Below are 25487 nucleotides of genomic sequence, written 5' to 3'. Positions count from 1 at the left end.
CTCACAGCAGAAAGCAGTGGTTAACTTTCAGCAGGCACCTGACACAAACAAAGCGATGGAGGACACGCAGCACACCACGGCAGAAATTAGAAGCTGCCCTTCTATATTCTAAAAACACAGACCAGCTCAAGCGAAAAATAAGAAAGCTCTGCAACGATCACAAGCAAAACAAAGCACATTAAAATATTTTCAAAACGTTTGGAAAAACATCAATAAACAATCTCTAAGTTTTTGGTCAATCCCAGCCACAACAGCAGAAACAAACATTTGCCTAGAACAGATCTAAACAAATCTAACTGCCAAATGTCATGACCTAATCCTAAAAAACAAACACCACCCCCAACCCCACCTCTATTTCTAACTGCTCTTTAAGAAGAAGTAAATAAAAAACATATATAGTCAGAGGTTTTGTTTCAGTGGTAAGAACATAAAACGCGTTTTCATACATATTTATTTTGCTTGTCTATTAGAGAGATCTGTTGTAGTAACACAAACAAATTACTTGAGATCATAATGGCTATATTGTAAAGACAATTTCAGCTCTCTGTATTTTCATGGAAATAGTAAAATTTCTTAAGTATTCTTGGAACTCAGAGCAGATTTTTATTTGTGACTCATCTTATATTCCAGGCATCAAGTGGCTAAATGGTTTACTATTCCGTCCCCACAAAAGCACCCTCCAGAGTAAGTTGCATAAACATAGTTAAGCTCACATTTCAAGCCACTGCAAATACTGGATTCCCACTAGTTTTTACTGAAAACTTATCAAATTTTTGCAAAAGGCTTCACTTAACATTTGCAGTGTTATTCTGGGAACTATGCATTTTTCCTGTTTGAGTAACCGAGTATGTTCTGTTTCTTCTAGCTGCTTTATATACAAAATATTATTTGGAATTAATATTCATGGAGCTTTATAGGAGCACCAGGGTATTAAAATAAAAATTCAGTAAAATACATTTGCCAAGTATTTGTAACAGTGAGTTAAATGACACAGAAGAATGTCTATACAACACTGATGGGCCTGCATTAACAGTCCAAAGTAAACCCAGAAATTTAAGTGCTGAATAGCTTTAAATCAAAACATCGCCTACAGTATAAGTTGTGCACTTCCTCATGTGATTTTTGCATTTTCCAACTAATGTTATGTCATTTATCATGAAAATTGTATCCTTTAAAAATAGGAAGTCCAAGATTACAGGCCAATGTCAGCCAAACAATTCCACAAAAAAGCCTTTTTGACAATTAGGAAAACTCGTCTCACCTTTCCAAAAAGGAGAGTTACTCTTTCTCAGATGCTATCTTGCAAGCACTACTCCTCTTTTCTTAGCCTTTGCTGTTAATAAACCAACAACTAGACAGAAATGCTCCAACTCAGGAGGACAGAACTGCATAAAGATCTTTGTACATCGAATAGATCAAGGAACAACATGCCAAGTTTTATCATGTTGATCTCGTGAGGGAGGTTTCAGATTAACAAACGAATGGTACTTATTTCAAAGTACCATTAGTAGTTACTATAAATTCAAATAATTTCGATCAAATGTGTCAAGATTTAGTTGTATAAAACAACATGCGAAAAGATATCTTCAAGCTTTCCTTTCCCAAATCCACTGACAAGACAACCTTGAATAAAACTTGCCATACGATCACTTTCAATTAATATAAGGCAAGGTTTATAGGGAGAGAGAATATCTTACAAGACATAGCTGGAACAAACAGACAAGCTCTTCAATCCTGTCTTCAGCTCTGAAACAGAAGCAGCAAATTCCAACCCAAGCTCAGGCCAGGAACAATTTTTTTGTGCTTAACTTGATTAAATTGTCAAAGTGCTTAATTTTTAAGAGAAAAGGATGGTTGGTCCTGTGGAGCAAAAGGGGAGGTAAGCAAGAGGAGATAAAGTTACCTATCTACAGGTGGTAATTCCCCCCCAACCCCCAAACTTAGGTAGCTGGACTGAAATTATGTGGTAAATTACAGTCCCATTAAAAATCCAGTAATTACTGAGTATTATTTCTGACAGTCAAAAGAAATCAGAAACTTCAAATCCTAGGTTCCTCCTTTTAGGGTATTTCTAACAGCTCCTCTTAGGATCACCGCTACCATCAATTACAATTCAGCATGCTAAGGTACTGTCAAATGGAAAACAGAAGTACAGAAAAATGCTGAAGGCGTTATCTCCTAACACATAAGACTGACGTTTGCTCACTTGCTTATATGCCACACTTACATCTTCAACATTATCAGAAACAAAATGCATTAAAATGTTTAGTGTAAAAGCTCGATCAAACCTGCAGTGATAGTATGCTTAACGGTTTTCATTATGTATTTAAGGCTAGGAATGTGAGATATACAGGCTGAGAAAAGCTTACGTTGATATTTTCTAACTGAAGTAGATGTACTGTGTAATAGGATTTGACGTCTTCAGATACTAGCCTCACACGGAAACCTGTTTCACTAAATGTCATAACATCCTCTTCTTTTGTTGGCCAGTACTGTGCACATTTCACCTAAGTTATTAAAAAAAAGAAAAAAAAATTGGTTAAGTATCCTAGCATCTTGGGCTTCACATTAGCAGATTCTGAGATCCTGTTATATAACACAGTAAACTCAAGTACATACCATCTGCTCCTAGTTTGAGGAATTCTCAAACTCCACCATGTTTACAGCCAAATCATGATGACTGTTTCAATTGCTGTTATGCATTCCAGCTTTTATCTCAGTTCTAGCACATTTTGAGACATACCTTAACCATTCTCACTCTCCCTACTCTTTCTACCTAGCCCTCTACAGCGGACAGAGATCTATACTCAGCTGCTTCAACATTTTTCCCCTGCACTTCCAACATGGACATCTGCACATTTACAGAAGTGATGCAACACATTGTGCCAATTTTCCCAAGTCTAGCTGAAAACTGGAAGATTCTAGTGAAACCAAAGAATGAACAAACAATGCAAAACTGTTCCTTGTCCTTTACTCCTCTTGCCCTGCACTTAAGCTTACCACAGGAAATTTTTTTGTGTAGGAAAAAAGTGACTTTTTTATGGGCTAGTCAAATCCTTTTTGCTAACAAATCCACTCTGGGGACAGGAAAAAGAAAACAACCCACAAATCAAAGTGACATGTATTTCTAATTAAAACTTACAGTGGTTTTCGGCACATTAGTAGAAAAACTATATAGTAACAGAAAATTGATATATTCTGCACACGTACCATCAGTTGTAAAGAATCGAAAATAATTAGACCAGTTGTCAGACTGGTCGGTGGCAGCAGCTTGCCTCCACTGTTATAAACACTTGCTGTTGCTGTACAAAAATGACACTGCTCTACTACATTCAAAAGAAATAATCTAAAGAGTTAATTCAAACTTGTTTGCCCACCCTCAGTTTTGTTCTAGAAGATATTCCACTGCTTCTACTCCATCTTACTTCTGTCTCTACACTCTCCTTTCTCAACACCTTACTCTCACCTTTCTGGATGTAAATTTATTAGATGTTGCTTCTACTGAAATGAATTTTGTCTTAGCTCCATCACTTCTTTCACGGTATAGTAAATATTGCACCAATCTGAAAGTTTGTTGATTCTTTTAACATACCAAAAGTTCAGCTATATTAAAGTTGTAAAGTGAGCCACATATGTAAAATGTCTAACACCACTTACCGATTCTTTTTCGACAATCCTGTTCAGCATGACAACTGCTTTGGTTTTTTGTTGCCATACCATTAGCCAGAAATGACAGCATGTGTTAGGCAGTGGACCCTGTGTGGTAAAGAGAAAAATGTGTGAGAGAATGCATAGGTAAAGCAGCGTTTGAACATAGTTAACACGTCACTGTGTCAAACAAGAAAAAGCCTCTGTCTGAAAAGTTTAAACAAAGTATTAACAAAATGACAGAAAAGACACGCAGGAAAGCAACCATACTGCCCATATCATCCAAGTATTTGAAGTTTAAAGAAAACAGTAAAAACTCCCGGAAGGAATGTTTTAATTTAGGCAGCGACACTGTTACGCAGTTAGAAGAAAAGATACTGCAGGCACTCAAGAGAACAAGATGAAGTAGGGGGTAGAAGTATTGTTTTATACTTCTACACTTATAAAAAATGAAAGTCTAAAAGTATAAAACTTTTAGGAGTATAAAAGTATAAGACAATACTTCTACACCTTATTTCAAAATTCATGTTTACATTTGAGAGTATAGAAGTATAAAATCCTATTTCCTGCAGAACAGAAGAACAAGAAATACTTGAAAAGCTTTATACGTAGTTAACTACATATACTTGAATATTCCCTTTACCTTTTTATTAATATAAAATGTGTTAACAGCTAGATCAAACAGGCAGTTAGTATGAGATATATAATCCAGTGACAAAGAATCCTCCAAATGTAAGTAGCCACCGTACAAATCCATCTCTCCCATGTTTCCAATCCCTATACTACTTACTAATTGGTATGGCTTACCTGTGTTAAAATATAGTATCTCTGGGCTTCTTCTATGACCACTAGGCTTGCATTGATATAGTCATTTTCTGTGTTTTGCAGTTTTACTCGACTGTGATCATCTAAAATTAGAAGAAACTTAACAATTAATGATGCATCCTCTTGATGAATACTCTCTAACAGACAAGCTTAGGTGTGACAAGCAATTAGAAAATAAATTCCTCAGTAATAACCAAACGACAAATGTAACCGTACCCATCTTACTCTCCCCTCAGCAGTCCATCACTGAGTAGTAACTGGAATACCCATTTTTCTCTAAAAGCAACTGGCCAAAACGAAACAACCCCTCTGCACACACCAAAGCAGCTCACGTCCATCCCTCAACAGCTGTATTTCCTTAATATAACAGCACGACAACCCAGAACGGGCACCATTCTCTCATATTACACCAGATCACTTTACCGCACGCTTTCCTTTAAGTTTAGAATTCCAAGATCTTCAGTGAACTAAAATTTCACAGGCCAAGGTAGAATCATGAACTGACAGAGCTCAAAAAAAAAAATCTACTTGCAGTAATTCAAACCAAGCATTGTTGAATTTAATTGTCATTATTTATTGTTTAACACAATTGAAAATTAGAAACACTAAGTAAGCGGCACATGCAAAGATGTACCTATTTAACAAATCTTCCAATTAAACAAAGCGTAATCTAATTACATGGTTTCCACCTTCCCCGTGATTACAGAGGCAGGACAGAAAATTCCCCTATTTAGAGGGCAGGGAAGCAGTCAAAGGACTGCTTATAAAAGTTTAACATTAACACAAGAAAGATCAGACCGCCATACAAAAATACCGCATAATAAAAAGTCACTGTGATCGTTTTTTAAGGACTTTTCAGTGCGATTTATCACCCTCTGGGAGGCATTTAGGTAATCAGACTTGTTCACAGTAAATAATCCTTTGTCAGCCACTCATCAGACTCCATTAAACAAACAGCATCTTTCGTTTAATATTTGTCCGTAACTGCACATCTTGTACTGAGGTCCAACTGACTGTGAATCCCATGAAGCTCAATCACCTAGACAGGCTGCTTATAAGAGCAGGATTAAAAAGAAAAAAAAAAAAAAAAAAGGCAAGTTACTTCAGCACAATTCAGAAAGATATTCCACAAAGCAACTGCCAGAGCTGAGAGTGAAGCAGGGTGCAGTGCCAGTTTTTCACCTACATTCACCTGGTGTAACCCCCAAAACTCACCCAGGAAGCAGCCTTATGTCACAGCTGCTGTCAAAACATGCCAGCCCCCCTTTTTCCTTTCCCATACCCTCGCTGAAAGACAGCCACACCAAAACCCTAACTTCCTTTTGACAAGTATCTCATGAAACGCACAAAATCCACGAGCTTTGGGCAAGCACCTACTAATTAGCACATTCTGTACAGCCATGCTAGTTAAATCAGATCAATCCCCTGTGCTACTGCCAGGCTATACAGCACAAGGCTTACGTAAGAAGAAATCCGTGAATGTGACCCTCAGTAGGCAAAAAGCCGTGGGGAATCAGGGAACAGTGACTGAATTAGCCTCTTGTTCTGTGAATTGCCCATACTATTCTATAAACGATTTCCAAATTTTTGGAAACCTGGAAAAAATACATTTACTATGTCTTGATCTGCTTTTATACTCAGCTATCTGCTGCTGGCAACTGTCAGAGGGGATACCAAGCTATACACAGGTCCCTTACGAGCCCCACTGTAACTTTTTTTTTTATTACTTACTCTTTGGATATGGATAACCTTTAATTTCTTAAAACCACCACACACACCCCAGGACTAAGGTTTGGGGTCATTCTACCCCCTTTAGCTGCTAACTTTTATATGCAGCCACATGCAAACAGAGGATAAAAGTGTGCTGAAAAGCTATTTTTAATACAAAAGTATGAGAAAGCTACTGGGTTAGTCTGTTTTCATTAGCATTCCAGCTGAAAGGCAACACCATCTTAACTCTCAGGGGTCTTAAAAGAATTTACGATACGTCTGTATGAAGTAAAAAATATTATCAAAGTCAAGACAGTAGATTTAAGACACATTTTAAAGCAAAATATATCCCCTTGCACTATTTTCTCTGGAAATTAAAGTGTTACTTTTTCCTTTCGTGTATCACTTTATCTGAAATGTTTCTGCTGGAGAGAAACCAAGACCTTTGTAAATATTACATGTCATCTGCCAACAGGAAAAACTTAAGATCTTGTTATAGTAAATCACACATACCGGTACTAGTGTTCTCGGAAAGGTGACGTAAGCCAGCCCTGTTAACAGTTTAATCGCCCGGCAGCAGCTGCTCTATTACTGCCAGGAGATAACTGCTGAGGCCCTACCGAGGTTTCACGCTGCAATGCCTGCACACGTTTTCGGCCCTACTTTTTCCCTCTTTTAGGTTCTGCTTTGTAAACATTATAAATAAGTTTGGAAAGTTTAAGAAAACCCACAAGTAGTTCTATGCGCAGACACCCTCCCTCCCTCCCTCCCCCCCCTCCCTCCCTCCCCCTCGTCCCCAGCCAAAACAGAGGCGCTCTTCCAAATACTGCCGCGTACCCAGAGGATAAAGAAAGCCACTAGCAAATATTGATTTCCCTTTCAAGGGAAAAGGTTCCTAAAGGACACAATGACCTAGAAACCTCATTCAAGTCCTGGCTTGCTCTTCTGAATTAAAAGAAGCAAGCCAACTTTTGCTAGTGAATTAGCTGTAACATATTTCCCATATGTAAGTCATTTCCAGTTACAAAGTACTTCTGATTTATATGAATGATAAACGTATCTTAAATCTAATCTAAAAGATTTATCTTTAAACGTTGCCATGCCCACAACAGCTAAAATATAGCACTCATTTTCTGAAGCGTTAATTTCCCTATTTCAACACAGTCTGAAAAGGAAGTGGAAACCCTACAAACGCTTCTCATTCTGACTCCTGCAATAAGAAAACTACTCCCGCAACCACCCTGCCTGAGATAAGGGAACTCTTATTGCCCGCTTCAGGTGAAACCCTGTCCCTCTTATCACTGACAGCACTCCCTGCATCTCATAAAAGACCAGGATTTCACATCACGCGTCCATTTGCCCACTCCCCGCTGAAAGGAAAGTGCTATCTCCAGTTAAAACCGAGATAGGAACGTTTGGCATTTCGCATGATACAGTCCTCGCAGTTGGTTAATGAAAGGTTTTTATTCGAAAACAACTGCATTTCTAGAAGTGAAACCGCTGCGTAACTTAAAAATGATCTTCTGTCCGAGAGACGGCTCTCGCTTGCCAAATACGGTGCTATTTACAGCAAGGGAGGGTGAAATGCTACTTAGGGGATTCAACGCAGTCACGAGCGATAAGCCATCCCTACGGCCCAGCCTGACCCTTTACCACCTACCAGCACCCCCCTTTCATTTCACTAGCCTAAATCCAGTCTATCCGAGCTGCCGGCTGATCCCGACTTCACTGCTGTCACCGGACATACACTCACAAGCCTCAGGCAGATCCCGTTTCAGAGGGAGCCTAAGGCAAAGGAAAAGCGAGGTGACTGCCCCCCACCCCGCCGTCGATACACCAGTCAAGGCCAGCCCCTGGCTGAAACGCATTCACACCGAAGTGCATCCCTAACTACCGTTCAGGGTCCTGGTACTTCTAAGCAGGACTCTGGAGCAAAAAGCGAGACAAACAAACAGTGAACAACGTCTGAACCAGAGGACGTTCAGACTGGACAGCAGGAGAAGCTTCTTTACCGTGAGGGTGGTCAAACGGTGGAACAGGCTTCCTAGCGAGGTGGTTGATGCCCCAGGCCTGTCAGCGTTAAGAGATATGGGGACAATGTGCTTAATAATGCACTTTAACTTTTGGCTAGCCCTGAAGAGGTCAGGCAGTTGGACTGGATGATGCCTGAAGGTCCCTTCCAGCTGGACCACTCTATTCTAAAGCTTAGATCAGGATGTTCCAGGAAATTCCCCTATCCCCCGACCCCAAGCTAAGAAATATCTCCAAAAGCAACACGTGGGGTTTATTTATACCACGTATAGAACATCTTGTTACCAGAAGCAACCGTTCGATCGTGAAAAATCATTGATGCCAGCTTCTAATACGGACAACAAGAAGCGCATAGGCTTATTTTGGACAGAACATCGCCCTGTTCTCAGGGCACACGCTTGAAATGCGGGACAGAAAGGGAACATTTTGCGATGATAATTAATCACCATTAAGCGCAAAACCAAGCGCATCAACCCCAAGCCCGTTCCCCGCAAAGCACAATACTCTCCACATTCCTCTCTCCGTGGCATTTCTTCTTTGACTACCGTAAGCCTGTGGTTGAAAGGTCCAACACAAAGTCTACTAACAGCCTCAGGGAAATCACAACCTCTGAACCTCTGACAGTAACGTGATTTACTTGGTGAAAAAGTTCAGAAGACCTAAGAAACTGGGCTACACATCCCATTACAAAGGAAGGCTGAAGGTAAAATTAATTTATGTCATCCCCTATCTACCCTCCAAAAGAAGGAGAAAAGATATCCTGCAAATTTTATCCAGGGGATCTCACTCCTGACCCTAAATCTGGGAACACCGCAAGCAGATCTCTAAAGGTATTTACAGTCAATCTGAGCCACTAGACTCTTCTGAGATGAATTAAAGATAAAATTTATAAGGAAAGTAGTAACAGAAATCTTAGAGTTCCAATCAAGGTATCAATAAAAAATAATAGCCTCACAAGTTATTTTCCTCTGAACAATGTTTTCTGAGAAATGGTTTCATCTGTCAGGAAATGACTGGCTGTCAAACCAAACCTATTTCAGATTAACTTCCTGTTTCAATACTGCTACATGGCCAGGATATTGCTCTCCCTGTTCTACACTAACACCAAACAGCATGACTACTGTTTTCTTGGCTAGGCAATCACTCTTGAGGGCTTTTATCCAACTAAACTTATACACAGCAGCTCTTTAGCCAACAGAACTGGACACTTATAACTACGAACAGGAGACTGCAAAACTCAACCACTTGTAACAGGCAGACAACTAGCTTTATACAGCTAACAGAAATAAACTTCTACCTAGAAATGGATGCAACACACGAATTAGTTTCAGCGCACTTGCCCCGTATGTTGTAGTTGAAATGGGGCAAATCAACCCAAAGCACTTTTTCCTGCACTCGTAGTTGACATCTTTTCCATAAGACAGAGTTATCTTTGCATTTCCTCTTACAGATGTACCAGCTGGGATTTTAGACTGGCTTGGCTGCTACACAGACTAACAAACCATTTTCTCATGGCTATGGAGGCATAAAACATTTTCGTCAAGTTGTGTCTGTCTAACAATATGCTTATTTAATTAGCTAGAGTATGAACGACTAGCTCTGAAGGCCTTTAGGTATGGGAGATGAATGTTATCACCACTATTGCAGTTAAACACTTAAATAGCAGTAAAGTTTACAAAGTGAAGGACCAGAACGTTAGGTTGTGCAAGACTGAGTCTCCTTACGTTTCTGCTACGCCAGTTCCTTGCATACACGCACCACGACTAGATGTGCTCTCCACAGCAGCCTAACCACGCAGCTTCTACCCTAGCTGCTTTGAAGTTTAGGTCCTGGTCTCTTGGAATGTTATTTATCGTATATTCCCTCCCAGGTCTCTTTCTCCTGCCAACTCCTACCATTGTCTCAGAGACAATTACGAGTCATATTTGAAAACACACAGATGTAAAATGCAGCAGTAATTAGTTCAAGGACTGTTTTGCTGTGTTCTCCTCACACAGCCTTGCTAATAGTGCCCAGCTCTGCGGGCCTACTTTGGCAATCCAGTTCAAGCCTCTGTTCTTTCATGCATGCTAAAAACTGAGACATGCTTCATCAAGGTCATCATGTTGTACTTCACGTCAACTGGTATGTAATTACTTCAATACCATCCCGAATCCAGCTACTACTTCAGGACTAGATTTTATTTGTGTAACAGCAAAGAGACAGAGTCCATGGACCAATGCAGTCACATAATTTCCTCCTGGCTAAACAAGCACTCCAGAAGCAGGCTTTGCCATTACAGAAGTGTTGAGTGCTCTTCACTATTGTAAAAGTCATACTGTGAACAAGAAAAAAAAAAAAAAAAAAAAAAAAACATACTTTAAAAGTAAGCTGCCATTCTCTCTGCAGTTGTTTAAAAGAAATGAAATACATGGATGGCAGAAATGGCAAATACATTAATACAACTTCTGTGACAGAACTTGTATAATGGACACAGGAATAGACTTTGGGTCTCGAGGGTTCAAAACTGATTTCCTGCCTTCTCTTCTTAATAACCCCCGCCTCTATGTAGGCATAGATTATGTTTCATTCACTTTCTGTTTCTATTTTATCACAGGTTAAGAACCTAATGCTGTATTCTAGCAAGAGAGCAAAACTGAGACCCTCTGCATAGGTAAACTAACGCCTAGCAGAGGCGTTTCGGGCTGAGCATAGAGCAGAAGCTAACAAACCTCAGCGAACTTGAAGCATCCTCTTCAGAGACGCACACTTCACAGACAGGACGGTACTGGGAAATGCCACGCAGACACAGCAAAGGAGCTGTGTACGGTACTCAAGGTTCAGTTTCATGGTCGTATGCTACTTAGATTCAGCATTAAGCCAGACTGGATCCATTAGGTGGGAATACGCCGTGCCAGTCAGGATTCTGGCAGCAGCCTAACAACCAGCACAGCACGCAGCACTGCTATCTGACCAGCGTGACTCAGTTCGAGACCCCTTCTGTAGAATTTTGAGAAGTGCTGTGCACATGCTGTTACCGCAACTTTCAACTGGAAACAAGGAGTTCAGCACTTCTCCAAATCTTACAATAGGTATTCGCGTTAGGCTCTCACACAAAAAGCCCCAAATACATAAGCAGCCCTTCGAAAATTCTAGATCCAGTAACAAGAGATTTCGCTGCTCTGGGAAGCTTAGTATGAAAGGACACACAAACATTTAGCCTGTTCCAACCTCAATATTTTGCAGAAAAATTAAGGCTGTACTACATTTTTTTCCTATTCCTTTTGGAAGTGATTTACAATAGCTTTCTCCAGCTATAACTACATATTCCTAATCTTTTGCTCATGTGTCTTCTTATACGGATTCTGGATTAAAGTTTTTAAAGTAAACGCTGTTTAAAAAAATTCCACAGCACTTCAATAGCAAATAAGTAAAAAAAAAAAAAGTTGTTTTCAGCTGAGATACAACAACATTATGCCACAAAGACCATTTTATGTCAGTTAGTAAAGTACCAAGCACTATGTAACATATGTGCTTGCACTGAGAAAATTATAGAAAATCGTTACACACATATTCTGAACAGAACAAAATAACCAAATCTCAAGTCATTTTTAAAGCCGAAGTAGAAATCCAACGGCATTTCTCCACACAAACAAGCAGAATCATCTACGTAGTCTTAAAAAAAAGTCTTAAAATAAATTGTTTGTGTTAGTAAGGACTTATTAACTTAATTTCCATGCTCAACAGACGTTGATATTTCGATATTTTTTTGTCAGATAAAGCACTATTAAATGACTTCCTTAAAAGAAAAAAAACCTTTAAAATATGAATTGCTTTGCAGCTCAAAAATGTTTACCTATATACTAACAACTATGGTTTACAATCTTCTCATTCTCCAGTCAATAGTGAGTTTAACCTTCAGATTTTTCTCCCTTGTGTTAGTTGTTTTGTTAAGAAAAAAACATTGATCAGAGGACACATGCCTACAAAAATAAACATAATATAAAACCTACAAGGACCACAATGCTGCATTTGCTACGGTGTTTGAAGGGGTAAGTAAAAAGTCTGAAAAGTTTACTGCAATAAATACGGAAAAGATACTTACATGGACTAACATCTCTGTATCTGTTTCGATTTCTGTTTTCTGGGTATTTTGCAACTCTATGAGGATAGTCACTGGATTTATGTCGAATTTCCTTTAAAAGACAAAAAAAAATACAATTTACTTATAGACACTAAGCACAGTAAGGCTAGTGTTCTATGCATGCTATCACAAAGCTTTTGATCTTAATTGCTTAATTAGAGTTATTAATACAGATATTAACATTTTTAAATGAACCTTTATTACAGCTAACACTACTTTCCCTCAGAAAACACGTGTCATTCTTGGCCATGCCGTTGCCACTTAGATCTTTTTACACTCGGCTAACATGACAGACTTGCACACGCACAATTTGGTAAGCAACTGATACAGCAGGAACAAAGGGGAAAACAGCAGGGATTATGCCCAGGGTTTACCTTGGATTTGCATGTTATCTCCTGCAGAAATACGAGTCAGATGGTGCTAAGAGCAGTATAACTCTAGCTCCTTTACACCAACTGGCAGAGTAAACAACGTTCAGTTACAAAGGTAGCTGAACTAGTTAACTGCAGCCATAAAATCATTAATAGCCACAGAATTATTATAGGTCATTTGACAGTTCATCCCAAGTAGCTGTAGTTAGACATGATCCAGTATGAAAGAACAGTTCTAGGCTCACAAATATCAACTTGTATCAATGTGAAATCACAGCCTGCTTCCTCCCAGGCATTAATGCAAACCTTTTGATAATCTGCATTTGGAAGACCTTCAAACAGACTCATTTACACACTATTTCAAGGAGTAATGCTTCTCACATATTCTCAATGTTGAGCGTTTTTTTTTTGCCTCTAGTGACAGCGTCTCTTCCACAACTTCGAACTAAGGTACAGATTTACAACTGTGAAAGCACAGCTCAAGTGCTATTGACAAGCAGCCTCCAGTCAACTACACTGTCTTTATATCTCTGTACTGATGCCATCTCAGCAGACACACTACATAAAATTAATGATATTTTGATTTTTTTGTTTTTAGATGATGTTGCTGTATGTGATCATTATATCCCAAAGACAACTAAACATTCTTCAGTCTTCTCTATGCTTCCGCTACCACAAACAGGGACTTCTAAAACTCCCTAAGTAGTCGAGATTCTTCCAGATAACAAACACAACGATAGAGGACTTATTTGTTGTGGAAATGACTTATTTCTGGTGGAAATCCAACACATGTAAAGCTCCATTTTTTAGTGCCTGCTGTATGCCATGACTTATGTGCAAAAACAGTCTGTGAAGAACCTCAATCACAGTGTGGAGCAGCAACTGTCAAGCACCAACGCTCCACACATCTGTATAAAAATCACTTCATCTATTACTAAATTAAATTTTTATTTTGGTATAACATAATGGAGCTTGTGTTCTCCTCTAGTTTACATGGCTTACAGGCTTTGGGAACAGCTATACACACACTGAATAAATGGCAGCCATTCACAACCAAATTCTCCCAAAATAGTTTTGTAATTATTCCATAACAGGACACAACATATTTTGTTTTAAAAAGAATTGCCATCCTTTGTGTTGAAAAACAGACCTATATTTTGTTCAAGAAACATTAAAACCGTTAGAAACATTACTACAGTGATGGGACATGCTAAAGAGAAGTAAAACTATGGAAGTTTAACGACTAGTTCTGAAATCAGTTTCCCCACACACAGTCCAGCTGTCACAAACGAGAGAGACCAGCCAGATGCGGCGTTACACAAGAAAAACACGCGTAGGAAAAATAAATACAAAAAACAGCATTATTTATTCAGTCACTAATCAGACTGGGCAGGAACTCCAGGAGTCAGCAGAAATACTCCAGGCTTTGCAGGGTTTTTAGCACAAATCTTGGCAAATTCATGGAACTGAAGGACAGGACGAGGGGGCATGGGCTAAAGTTGTGCCAGGGGAGGTTTAGGTTGGATATTAGGAAGAAGTTCTTTACCGAAAGGGTTGTTAGGCATTGGAATGGGCTGCCCAGGGAAGTGGTTGAGTCACCATCCCTGGAGGTCTTTAAAAGACGTTTAAATGTAGTCCTTAGTGATATGGTTTAGTGGAGGACTTGGTAGTGTTAGGTCAGAGGTTGGACTCGGCGATCTTGGAGGTCTCTTCCAACCTAGATGATTCTGTGATTTGTTTTTTAAATCACTTCTTGCTGTAAGGAGCTACCCCCCCCCCCACCCCGACCCGTGACAGGACACCCGCTGCGCCCCCCGCAGAGGATCACCACACGGCATTGCCCCCTCCCCCCCCCCACGGACCTCGGCGGCCGCGCATGCGCACGGAGCAACCGGCGCCCCCTCCCGCACGCGGCGCGCATGCGCGGCGGCGGCGCAACGCCTGCGCGTTCCCCCGGCGAGGCCGGGCCGCCTGCAGGGTCCGCGCCGCCGGCCCTCTCCCCGTCCCCGTCCCCGTCCCCGTCCCCGTCCCCTTTACCCCCCCGGGTTACCGGCTCCGGGCCGCACCCCGCGCCGCCCCGCCCCGCTCACCAGGTAGCGCGCCTGCCAGTCGTTCGTGGCGTCGATCTCCTGGAACTCCCGCTCGATGGCGGCGGACATGGCGGTGATGGCGGTGCTAGCGGCCGGAGCGCCAGCTCGCCCGGCGGCCGCCGAGCTGCCCACCCCCGGGGAGCGGCCGGCGCGCTCCGCCCCGCCGCCGCCGCTGCCCGCGCACATAGACTCGCGGCCGGGACCGCCGCCGACGGCGCAGCGCGCATGCGCCGCCCCCTCGAGGCCACACCCCTCCGGGGGGGAGAGGGAAGCACCTGGGGTGACGTCACGGGGCGGGTGGCCACCCCTTCTGCCCACCCAGCCCGTTGGCCCCGCCCCTTGGCGCTTAGCCCCGCCCCTTGGCGCTTAGCCCCGCCTCCGGCGTTTAGCCCCCCCCCCCCCCCCCCCCCCCGCAAGACGCGTAGCCAGCCGCTAATGGCGGCTCGGGCCGGGCGGGTCGCTTGGTGGGGGATGTGCTGCGGTTGTGCGAGGTGCTGCGGGCGTTTGTTGGCCAGGTGGCCTTCTCCACGCAGAAGTGTGACCTTGCACACGGTGTAAGACAATAAGTTGGTAGACAGAAACCATCAGCCAAGTAACAAATCTTAATAAAGAAATGAAAACACAAAACTTCCTCACTGAGTTCTTTGAGTTCAGTAAACTTTTTCTCTGGATATGAACTTGCCGACTGACTGATCTGCATGTGTGGTATTTGTTATTAAACGACGGTGTCCTTTTTCTGTCCCTCACTATGGCTACCTCCAGTCCACATCATGATACCCATGAATCCATCTGACACAGATCGCCCCTAAAGGAAGCCCAGTCGCTGGCAGTCCAAAGAACAGCGAGCAGCGTTGACCAACGACGTGATACTTCCTCTTTATTGTAGTGCAAACGCCAGAGGAGACTTGGAGGTCGATGCCTGGGGAGTGTGAGAGGATGTCCTGCTTGACTGAGCCCACGTTCAGCTCTATCATTTAAGGAGCACCCTGTATCGGCTGAGCCAGCCATTGAGACATTGGTGTGTTTTAAGAAGGGTGCAGGAGAAATGTAGTTTTAATACATAAACACATTCATCTGTATTCTGCTCTTCTAATTAGCAGCTGTAATGCATATTAGAAGCTTCTATTTGTCTTGTGGTATTTGGGGATGTAGAATCCTAGAATCCAGCCTTTCCTTAAACACCCCCGGGGACAATGATGCCACCACCTCCCTGGGCAACCCATTCCAATGCCTGACTGCTCTTTCTGAGAAGAAATGTCTCCTCATTTCCAACCTAAACCTCCCCTGGCGCAACTTGAGGCCATGCCTTGTAGTCCTATCACTATTACCTGTGAGAAGAGGCCAACCCCCAGCTCCCCACAGCTTCTTTTCAGGTAGCTGTAGAGACCAATAAGGTCCCCCTGAGCCTCCTCTTCTCCAGACTGAACAACCCCAGCTCCCTCAGCCATTCCTCACAGGACTTGTGCTCCAGGCCCTTCACCAGCTCCGTAGCCCTGCTCTGGACACGCTCCAGGGCCTCGATGTCCTTGTAGTGAGGGGCGCAAAGCTGAACACAGCACTCGAGGTGCGGCCTCACCAGAGCAGAGTACAGGGGGACGATCACCACCCTGGTCCTGCTGGCTGCACTATTCCTGATACAAGCCAGGATGCTGTTGGCATTCTTGACCACCTGGGCACACTGCCAGCTCATGTTCAGGTGAGCATCAATCAGCACCCCCAGACCCTTTTCCTCTGCACAGCTTTCCAGCCATTTTGCCCCAAGCCTGTAGTGCTGCATGGGGTTGTTGTGACCAAAGTGCAGGACCCGGCACTAAGCCATGCTGAACCTCATCCCATTGGCCTCTACCCATCCACCCATCCTGTCCAGGTCCTTCTGCAGGGCCTTCCTACCCTCCGGCAGACTGACATTTCTCCCCAACTTGGTGTCGTCTGCAAACTCACTGAGGGTGCACTCAATTCCCTCATCCAAATCATCAATAAGATATTAAAGAGGATGGGCCCCAACACCAACCCCTGGGGAACACCACTGGTGACCGGTCACCAGCTGGATTTCACTCCGTTCACCACCACTCTCTGGGCCCGGCCATCCAGCCAGTTTGTAACCCAGCAAAGAGTGTGCCTGTCCAAGCCACGGGCTGCCAGCTTCTCCTGGACGAGAAGCTGTGGGAGACTGTGTCAAAGGCCTTGCTGAAGTCTAGGTAGACTACGTCAACAGCCTTTCCCTCATCCACCAGGCGGGTCACCCGGTCATATGCAGTTCATATTGGGAAAGCAATCATTGGCAATTGGCAGATCAGTGCCTAGAGGCAGCTTATGTAAAAATAAATGTTTATTAACTGTCATGTGTTTCTGGCATAGAGGAACAGTAATTGGCAGACCAGGAAGGAACTTTTGGAGAAATTGCTATTGTTTGTGCTTTGATGGTTATTTTTGTTAAGCAAATCTGAAAATGTTGTACCAGTTCTGTTTTTTTTGGGAACTGAGCCCAGGGTAGGCCCAGGACTACAGTTATAGTGGTCTGTGGAGGAAAACTGGTTATACAGTGTAACACATGTACACTCATTAGAAAACTTTATTTACTCTGTTGCCAATAACATACTCCAGCTCTGCACTAGCAGACAAACTGCTGTATAAACTCTTAAACCCTTGAGTTAGCATGAGACATATGCAAAACAGAATAATGGAGTTGCTGGAGTGTGTGGTGTATTAGAGTTTTCTGCCTTAGTATAAACACAAGCAAGTAATTATTGTAATGTTTCCTTATTAAAATGTCTGATAAATTGAGAAGCCCCTTGCTGTGCTGACAGATCATCACCCCAAGGCAGCGGGTATCCACAGCAGTTCTGATCTCAGAATTGTTTTTGATGCTCTTGCGCATCTGAATGGAAAAGACCAATCAAGTTAACTCAAAATATTTGTCCAGTGACCTTGGTACAACAATTAGGTTTAGTACCACTCTGGAATGGACTGAGTGCTTGTTCCTCCACATGTCCATTTTTTGGATCATTCACTGGAAATTACCTAAGTATCACTGATTGGAAATGATCTGTTTTGTGCTGCTTTTCTGAGAGCTATTTTGGATATTAGTAGATGAAGAACAAATTCTTCCCTGATGTGATTTTATTCACAGATGTACTCCATGTCAATGTTAGCTGTTAAGGAATAAAGCTGCAATGTGTTTAAGCTTGCTACGTAGTGTAAGAGCATGAGAATATATCATTCCTGGTTTAAATATTGGAGCCCATGGCCTAAAGAAGAAGAGGATGCTCCCTCTGCCCAAGAAGGGGACGGGACTGGAAACCCAGAAGAGCTGGACACTCTTTTGGGATCTGCTAGGGAGTAGCAGAAGCTGAACAGAACAATCCAATGGTCAGGATGAGATGGGGTTTGTTTATTCTGTGAAGGTACAGTGGAACTTTACTATTTCAGACTTTAGGAGACTGTGTTCTTTGTTCAAATAAATATTAAAACTCCCCTTACTGAAAATGTTTGCCAGCGCAAATACCTTTCTTCAGCTATACTATTGATTTCCTACCCGTGGCCTAAGTAGTATTTTGGGATACAACACAAGAAAAAAAATCTTTAAAATGTATGCAGCAAAATGAAAATCCTTGCAGCAGCAACAGCAGCAGAAACAAAGGGACTCTACAGGTTTGCATTCAGCTTCGGAAGTCTATCCAATCAGTCCCAGATCCACATCAGTGGGATTCTAGTGTTCAGTGTCTGCTAAGAGATGGCTGCATAGTGAAGCTGATGGAATTATGGAAACTGTCACCATGCTTTGAAAGGGAGGACAACACAGCTTTGCATAGACTAAATGATTGCCCTAACCTTATAGTTTGGAGTTCTGTGTAGAAGAAGATCATGGCCAAGGAAGAAAAGCAAGACTGAGGTCTATTTAAGAAGCATGTTTTATAGTCCAGAGGTTTGTGCCAGTCTGGACTCCTATGGACTCCTGGATTCCTGTGGTAAAGCTGAAATAATTGTGAAGCATGAAAAGGAAATTGCAATGGGCAGAAGTGCTGTCATGAGTGAAGGGGCACTCACTAGCTGAAAAGGCAGCCAGCCAGGCTGTTTGATGGGCAGAAACACTTCAACCTCTGCTGTGGCTCTGTGAAGCAGCCCTTCCAGCAATCTAAGCTGGGGTGTGCAGTCAGACAAAAAACCGAATGTCTGCGAGTCAATGCATGGACTGTGGGGTACGGCCACAGGGAGAGGAGAATAGACAGTTGCCAAGAGAAAGGTGACTTGAAGTTGTTATTTGTCTTGTTTGCAGAGGGGATCTTGCTTGCTGGGGCTGGTTTATATATTCTAGTTGATCTTCTGTTCCTCTTTCCTTTTCACACCTCAGCTACAGTGGTATTTATTGAAATCATAGTGTGCAAGTGATGAAGTCTAAGGCAGTGAGTGTCCAAGGTGGCTTGATGTCATTCCACATTACTGGTTAGAAAGTCATTAAATTAACATCTGAAAAGTTGTACCTGATCTTTGGTGCTGTTAACTAAAGCCTCTTTAAACAGCATTTAAATTTAAACCTTGGGATTTTTGAGAAGAAACTGGATAGTCGTCTGTAGAAACTGCCTAAAGCTGCCATAAAGTTTACACAATAAAAGTTTACAGACTTGAAATTGCTTGAAGACCACTAGTTTATCAGAGTTTAAAAGTATTTCCTCCACAGATTGCACAGGTCTCTTCCATTTTTAAACCACTTCTAACCTCACTGTTGTTGCTCCAAAGCATCACTTTCCATTACTGTATAAAGGTTAAAGAGGTGTTTAAATTGCAGTTTTGGAAACAGCATTATGTTGCCTTGCTAGTGAGTCTTGAAGTCACATTCTCTCATAATTTCCTAATGATGTTATCAGGATCTTCTAACTTGTCTACAGCACAGATTCTGCATTATAGTGGCTTCCATGTTTGATATTTTCATCTGCATTTGAGCTTATCTGCCAAATTACACATCTAAGGGCATCCTCTGAATTATAGCTGAAAAGGTTGCAATGCACAACTCATACCACTGTTATTTGCTAGGACAAGTCTTGTAAGAAAATGATGTTTTGGCAGAAGTTTTTAATGAGGAGTATCGGTAAATGATTCTGTTATAAATTTGTGTTCTCAATTTTATGTTCCAGTTTTTCTTTGGGTTTCCCAGCATCTAAACATAGCAATTATGCCTGGTTTTGTGGGTGTAAAAGTTTGCAAATTGTGTTTGCCCTTTTTTTTTCTAGTAGTTTGAAATAAAGTCATGAAAGTCATTTTGGCAATGTGATTTAGGATTGTAATCCATTTTGTAATTCATGTTACTGCATTAGACAACCTGAAGTACCAATAACAGGAAAGGGATTTCTTTTACTGCTACCTAATAATTATTTTTAAAATCTTGTTGTTACCAATTTCATGGAAACTTAAATCCACCACGTGGCAGTGAGCCTTCAACATATATTACAATAATTAACTCTGCCTTTCCTCTGCTAGCTAGAGGTAGATCTATGCAAGATTGTGATATCTTTGTCTGTTCTTAAGTAGGCTTTAATACATCTGATTTCATACAGTTTCCCGTATAAGCTCGTCCTATTGAGATAATCAGCAGCCCTGTAGGAGCCACGTTCTCTGAGTCACTGTTTCGATGGCAGGCTTCCATGAATGTGCGGAGAGTTTTTGCCTGCTGAGATGTCATTTGGTATGCTGTATAGAGCAAGGTGTTCATGCCTGTCAGTGTGTAAAGACACTGGGTCTCGTAAGGACCGTGCAACACTAGATAAGAATTTGCATAGCTATATTTACTTCACAAGGCAGGATTGTAATAACTGATGCACCTCTCTTTTTGGTCTCAAAGTAAATCAGAAAGTAAGGTGGAAAATGGATTTTGCCCGTAGGTGGCAAAGAACTGTGATGAAATTGTTAATTTGTCAGGCAGTATGATATCCTAATGAAAACAAATCAATAATGCATGTAAAGTTTATCTTTCCTCCTTATTTTGATAATGTGTTTGTGTCTTATAACAATGGCTTTGAAGTAATTATCAAATTATGAAGTCTTAAAAAAATCTGGTTTGGATAACAAGTATATTACGGTCTCTGAACGTGTGCTATATTTTCTTTGGTCCAGGCATTTAAAACATGTAATTCATCTCCTTATGGCATATAAATTGCCGTAACTGCCAAACCAATTTGTTTCCTCAAAGAAAAGAAAAGCTGAGTATAATGTACTGAAAGAAGAGTCCATAACACAAGTTTTCCAATTGGAATGCCATCGAGGCCTTCGATGCCTTATTTTAGCCAGGGAACAGTTCCAGCAGTTCTAGTCATGGCGTTGCACTTACTGGAATTAATAACCTGGGGAGAAAAGCACCTTGTGCGGCATCTGTTCAGTATCAAAATAGGTGTACGAAATCTTTGGTTCTTTTGAATTTTTGATCTTTTTCCCACTGTTTCTCCACACGTGAAGAGAGATCACCAGTTAACAAAAGATGTCCTTTTCTCTTTCATAAACTTTTGCTACCCTTTCTCAAACAGAACACTGCAGCTCCTTTAGTGCCAGACCATTTATATGCACTGGAAGTAACTTGTCACAAAGAAAAATGTTCATTAAGGTGTTCTAGTGCAACATTTAGTTTATTTTGTCACCCTTTTATATGAGAAATGTCCTGACTGTGTGTTAGATCACCAGAGTCAGATTCCCCTCAAGATTTAAGTGTAAAATAATGCGTTTATTCAACACAGACTTGCAGTAATGGAACAGTGCTATGAAAAGACAAAAAACAAGTATTATTAAAAATTTATATTTATATTTATATTATGCTCATTTTGGAAGCTCATTTCCCTTGAAATTGATCTTCTTTCTCCACAGTGGCTGTTCAGTTCTTTACCAGTCCCTCCTAAGCACCGAACAGGAAAGGTGGGACGTCAAGTAAAAGATAAGTTTTTGTTTGTTTGTTTGTTTGTTTTCTGTGTCCAAGCAAGACCACCATAGTTTTGCCCTTTGTTTTTCCTGATTAAGAAAGAAAAATTTGTTGAATCTTGTGATGAGATTCTTGAAAGTGATTCTGTGAGGAGAGGGTTAGGATATATGACTGCCGTAGGCCCCTATCTGCGTGCCCCAACAAGTTGTTAGATTAACATCTCTACTGCATATCATAATCAGTAAACTCCCGTTTTTGTGTTGCTTCTCAACACATTGGTAATACCTTACACACAGTGTTATGAGAACTTAAAAATGCACAATCTCATCTCTAGATTCAGAGTATATTTTGGCCTATGACTACCATATAAGGAGTAAATATGACAGCAGCAGTGGTGAAAGACGAAATGAGGTGCATTATTTGTGAAACTGCTACACATGCAAGCTTGGTTCTAGGGGCTTCCTCTGGGTAACGTTGCCGATCCAGTGATGCTAGTATTTCTTGGTCCCATACAAAGTGTGAGGATAATTCTCATTTCATTTCTAGAGTTTCAGGAACCTTGGAAAGTAGGATGAAGGAGAGAGGTGAGGAAGGTAACTGCATTAGTTGTTACTGCTAAATCTGCTGTCAAATATGAATAACAGTGTGCAACATGAATGTAGAATTTACACAATCCTGTCACAGCAAGTGGAATAAATTCTGAATTCCTTGGGAAGGAGGTTCCAGTGAAATAATGCAACGATTGTGCTGATAAAACATAAATATATATGCCTCTCAGGGCATATAAAAGGTAAAACTTTCCCTTCTCTCACTTTGCTGTGAGAGGAAGTTTCTGGGAGTGCTCTGTCCGCACAGAGGAGTGAGTCATTAATAGGTTCAATAATTACTGAAATCTATGCTGCAAATTATAACCCCTGGTTAATCTAATTGGAAACTTATACAAGCGTCATTTTATCAGATTGTTTTGTAACACAAATTACATGTATGTATACATTTTAAACTTCCAAGCATTACCAGATGTGATGGAAATTAAATTAGCTGGAATTACCAAGTGCTAGATTATATTTTTCCCAATATTTTTTAAATATTTCTGTAAAAAAATGGGCAGATACACTAGCTTGCCCTTAAGTGCATGACTAACTCTTTGAAGTTTAACTCTTTTGACATTAGAATATAGCATTGTTGGGGGAAAATGGAAATAATATTTTCATGTTTGACTAATCTAATTCAAGAGGCAGTGGGTAGGTAAACTCCATGCACAAAACACTTCTATTCAGCATTTCATGTGTTTGCTTATACTCTGTGAATAATATTTGTATATAACCATCTCTGCCCGCAACCCTCCCACAGAGCACTGCAATGTGCTGTGAACTCTCTGTGTATTTGAGATGTCCCTCATTGTTTGTTAGGCTCAAAAGTTACACATAGTACTTGGGGACAGTATATCAGCCACTCATGAAAGATGCACAAATCTGAAAGAATTGCATCTCAGCTTGTTCTAAAGCAGATAATTTTTGTGAAATGTTGAATATATTTTGTCAGATACATCTGTTAGGCATACACTGTTTTCTCCATAACGTGGAATATGAGTTACCCTGGGCAGGAAGAAATTGCTGGTAATTAGCATCACTGATTTCGACTTTGCTGAAAAGAGTATTCACTGCTCAGCAGTTGCTATTAAGCCTCCACAATAGAGCTGTGTGGGAAAGTTCGAAGTGCCATTATTTTTAAGTCATGAAGCAAAAGTATCTTAAAATACTCAAGAGCTCTTTTCAGTGTGTTCATATGGTGGATGCTCTCTTAGCTTTGGACTCTGTTTTGCCATGTGTCTAGAGCTTTCAATTTAAATGTCTGTCACAGCACAAACATCCCTTATTCCTGGAAGGCCAACTAACCATACTAATTAGTACAAGTCTGTGGAAAATAGACTTTTAACAACGTGCAGACCTCATTTTTGTCTTGCAAGAGTGAAGTTTAGAAATAATTTAATTGAAAATATAAAAACAAGAACTATGACCATAAACTTTATGCAGCATTTTAAAATTATATACATTCTTTGCTGCATTTAATGATTGGTCCCTTGGAAAACCTATCCTCGTAGCAATTCCTGTTGCAAATCTCTCCTTGTTATGATTCTGATCTAACAGCAACTCCGTGTTGAGACATGATGAATGAAGTGGTCAGAGATGAGTATAAAACCACCGTGCAGTTTCTTGTCAAAGGGAACACATTTTTGTAGCTGACTGTAAAGCAGCATAGTTGTTAGTAAGAATTTGACTGAGGGGGTGGTGGGAATTGAAGCCTTAAGTGCATGAAACAAAACGTTTTCAAAATTTCCAGTGAATGGAAAATTCGCTTTTGCAGCTATGTGTCTTCTAGCAGTTAAAGTATAGTTCCCCTGGAATCCTGTCTGGGTTTTCATTGCATGCTCTTAATCCAGATATTTCAAGTGCTTCGGAAACAATGAACAATTATTATTGTCAGAATAAGTTCTAAACTGTTTTCAGTGAAAGCCACATGGTGAGCACATTTTAAAAAATGAAACAGTCTGTGCAGGCTATCTACAGGCTTACATAGATCTATCTAACCTAATTCTGCAGTATGGGTGAAAAACTTCTTTGCTTCATCCTCTTTGCTTTCCGAAATGTCAGCGGGAAGAAGAGTGTTTAGAAGACCTCTAGGCCTTTCGATGTTCTCTCTGCTGGAGTCTGAAACGTTCCTCAAGAGATCTGTTTAGCTTCGCCTAATGGTGGTCTTGCTAGAAAATGATTCCATCACTGTCCAGCTAACATTTGCTGATACTTATTATATGAACTGAGTCCCCAGACTGTCCCCCAGTTAAATAAACTCCATCTAGTTATGCCTGCAGTCATCTCACAATGTTCTAGAAGCGATACGAAACATATGATATCGATAGATAGGTGATTCTAAAACCATTCCACACTCTACCCATACACCATGTGGAAACTGGAAATCTCAGAGAGGCAGGGTCTATTCTACGTAAGAAGAAATGAAAGCATCTTCTGACAGGTTGAGAACCTTGGCTATGCCCTTTCACACTACCCTTTCAATAATATTTCCCCCAGTCTAATGTCCATAAGCACAGGCACTTGCCCTGGCCGGGATTCCTGTTAGCCCTGGAACACGAGATTGAATTTGGTCTTCCGATCATGATTGTGTAAGCACTTACTTTCAGACACATGAAAATGGCCTCAAGGATTATTCTTTTGTTAAAAGTCAAATGTAAAAGGCTGTTTTCAGAATGAACCCTGTATTTGTTGAACTGCTGCCTTTGTGGATGTAGAAATCTATTAAAGACCTTGTATATCTGTTCAAATATATGTATATATATTTAGATGGGTGATCCTGTTGGGATTGAGGAATAGGTGTTTTTTTCTTTAAATGTTACTTTCGAATGCTCTTTAGCCTATTACAGCTAAATAGAATTTTAATGAAGCATGTTAGTTAGACTTCCTGAGAGCAAAAGTACCAACCATGTGACAAGCAATGAGCAAGTTATCTCCGCAGCTAACACTGCAACGATGACATCAGTCCTGTTGCCAGAAACCTTTCAAACTGCCTTGTACAATTTCTGCTGTGCTAGAAGTTCAGATTTTTACCAGACAAAAGTTCAGATAGCATACTCTGATACAAGCGTTTATTCTTCTCTTTCCAAAAGGAAAAAATATATATATATTAAAAGGGTTTATTCCTACTGATAGCCAATGCTGACGTTTCCATTTTAACTTCGGAATATTTCTTTTATTTGTATAGAGAACAGGCAGCCC

General features: G+C 41.0%; 1 protein-coding gene across 3 annotated transcripts in view; it reads right to left on the bottom strand.

Annotated features, from left to right (window-relative positions):
- PTPN2 (protein tyrosine phosphatase non-receptor type 2) overlaps nt 1-15020 on the bottom strand; it is a 33196-nt gene extending 18176 nt beyond the window's left edge. For all 3 annotated transcript variants that reach the window (XM_035565337.2, XM_035565336.2, XM_035565334.2), the window contains exons 1-5: nt 14799-15020; nt 12299-12389; nt 4456-4556; nt 3658-3756; nt 2370-2507 (exon numbers count right to left, since the gene is read on the bottom strand). In XM_035565337.2, coding sequence (XP_035421230.1) covers nt 2370-2507; nt 3658-3756; nt 4456-4556; nt 12299-12389; nt 14799-14984 — 615 coding nt within the window. In that variant the 5' untranslated portion in view covers nt 14985-15020. The remainder of the gene's footprint in view (nt 1-2369; nt 2508-3657; nt 3757-4455; nt 4557-12298; nt 12390-14798) is intronic.
- Between the last annotated feature and the right edge of the window lie 10467 nt (nt 15021-25487).

This window comes from Cygnus atratus, chromosome 2 (genome assembly GCF_013377495.2).
Source record: "Cygnus atratus isolate AKBS03 ecotype Queensland, Australia chromosome 2, CAtr_DNAZoo_HiC_assembly, whole genome shotgun sequence".
Lineage (NCBI taxonomy): Eukaryota > Metazoa > Chordata > Aves > Anseriformes > Anatidae > Cygnus > Cygnus atratus.
The sequence above is the reverse complement of the archived record's forward strand: the minus strand, read 5'-3'. Positions and strand labels throughout refer to the sequence as shown.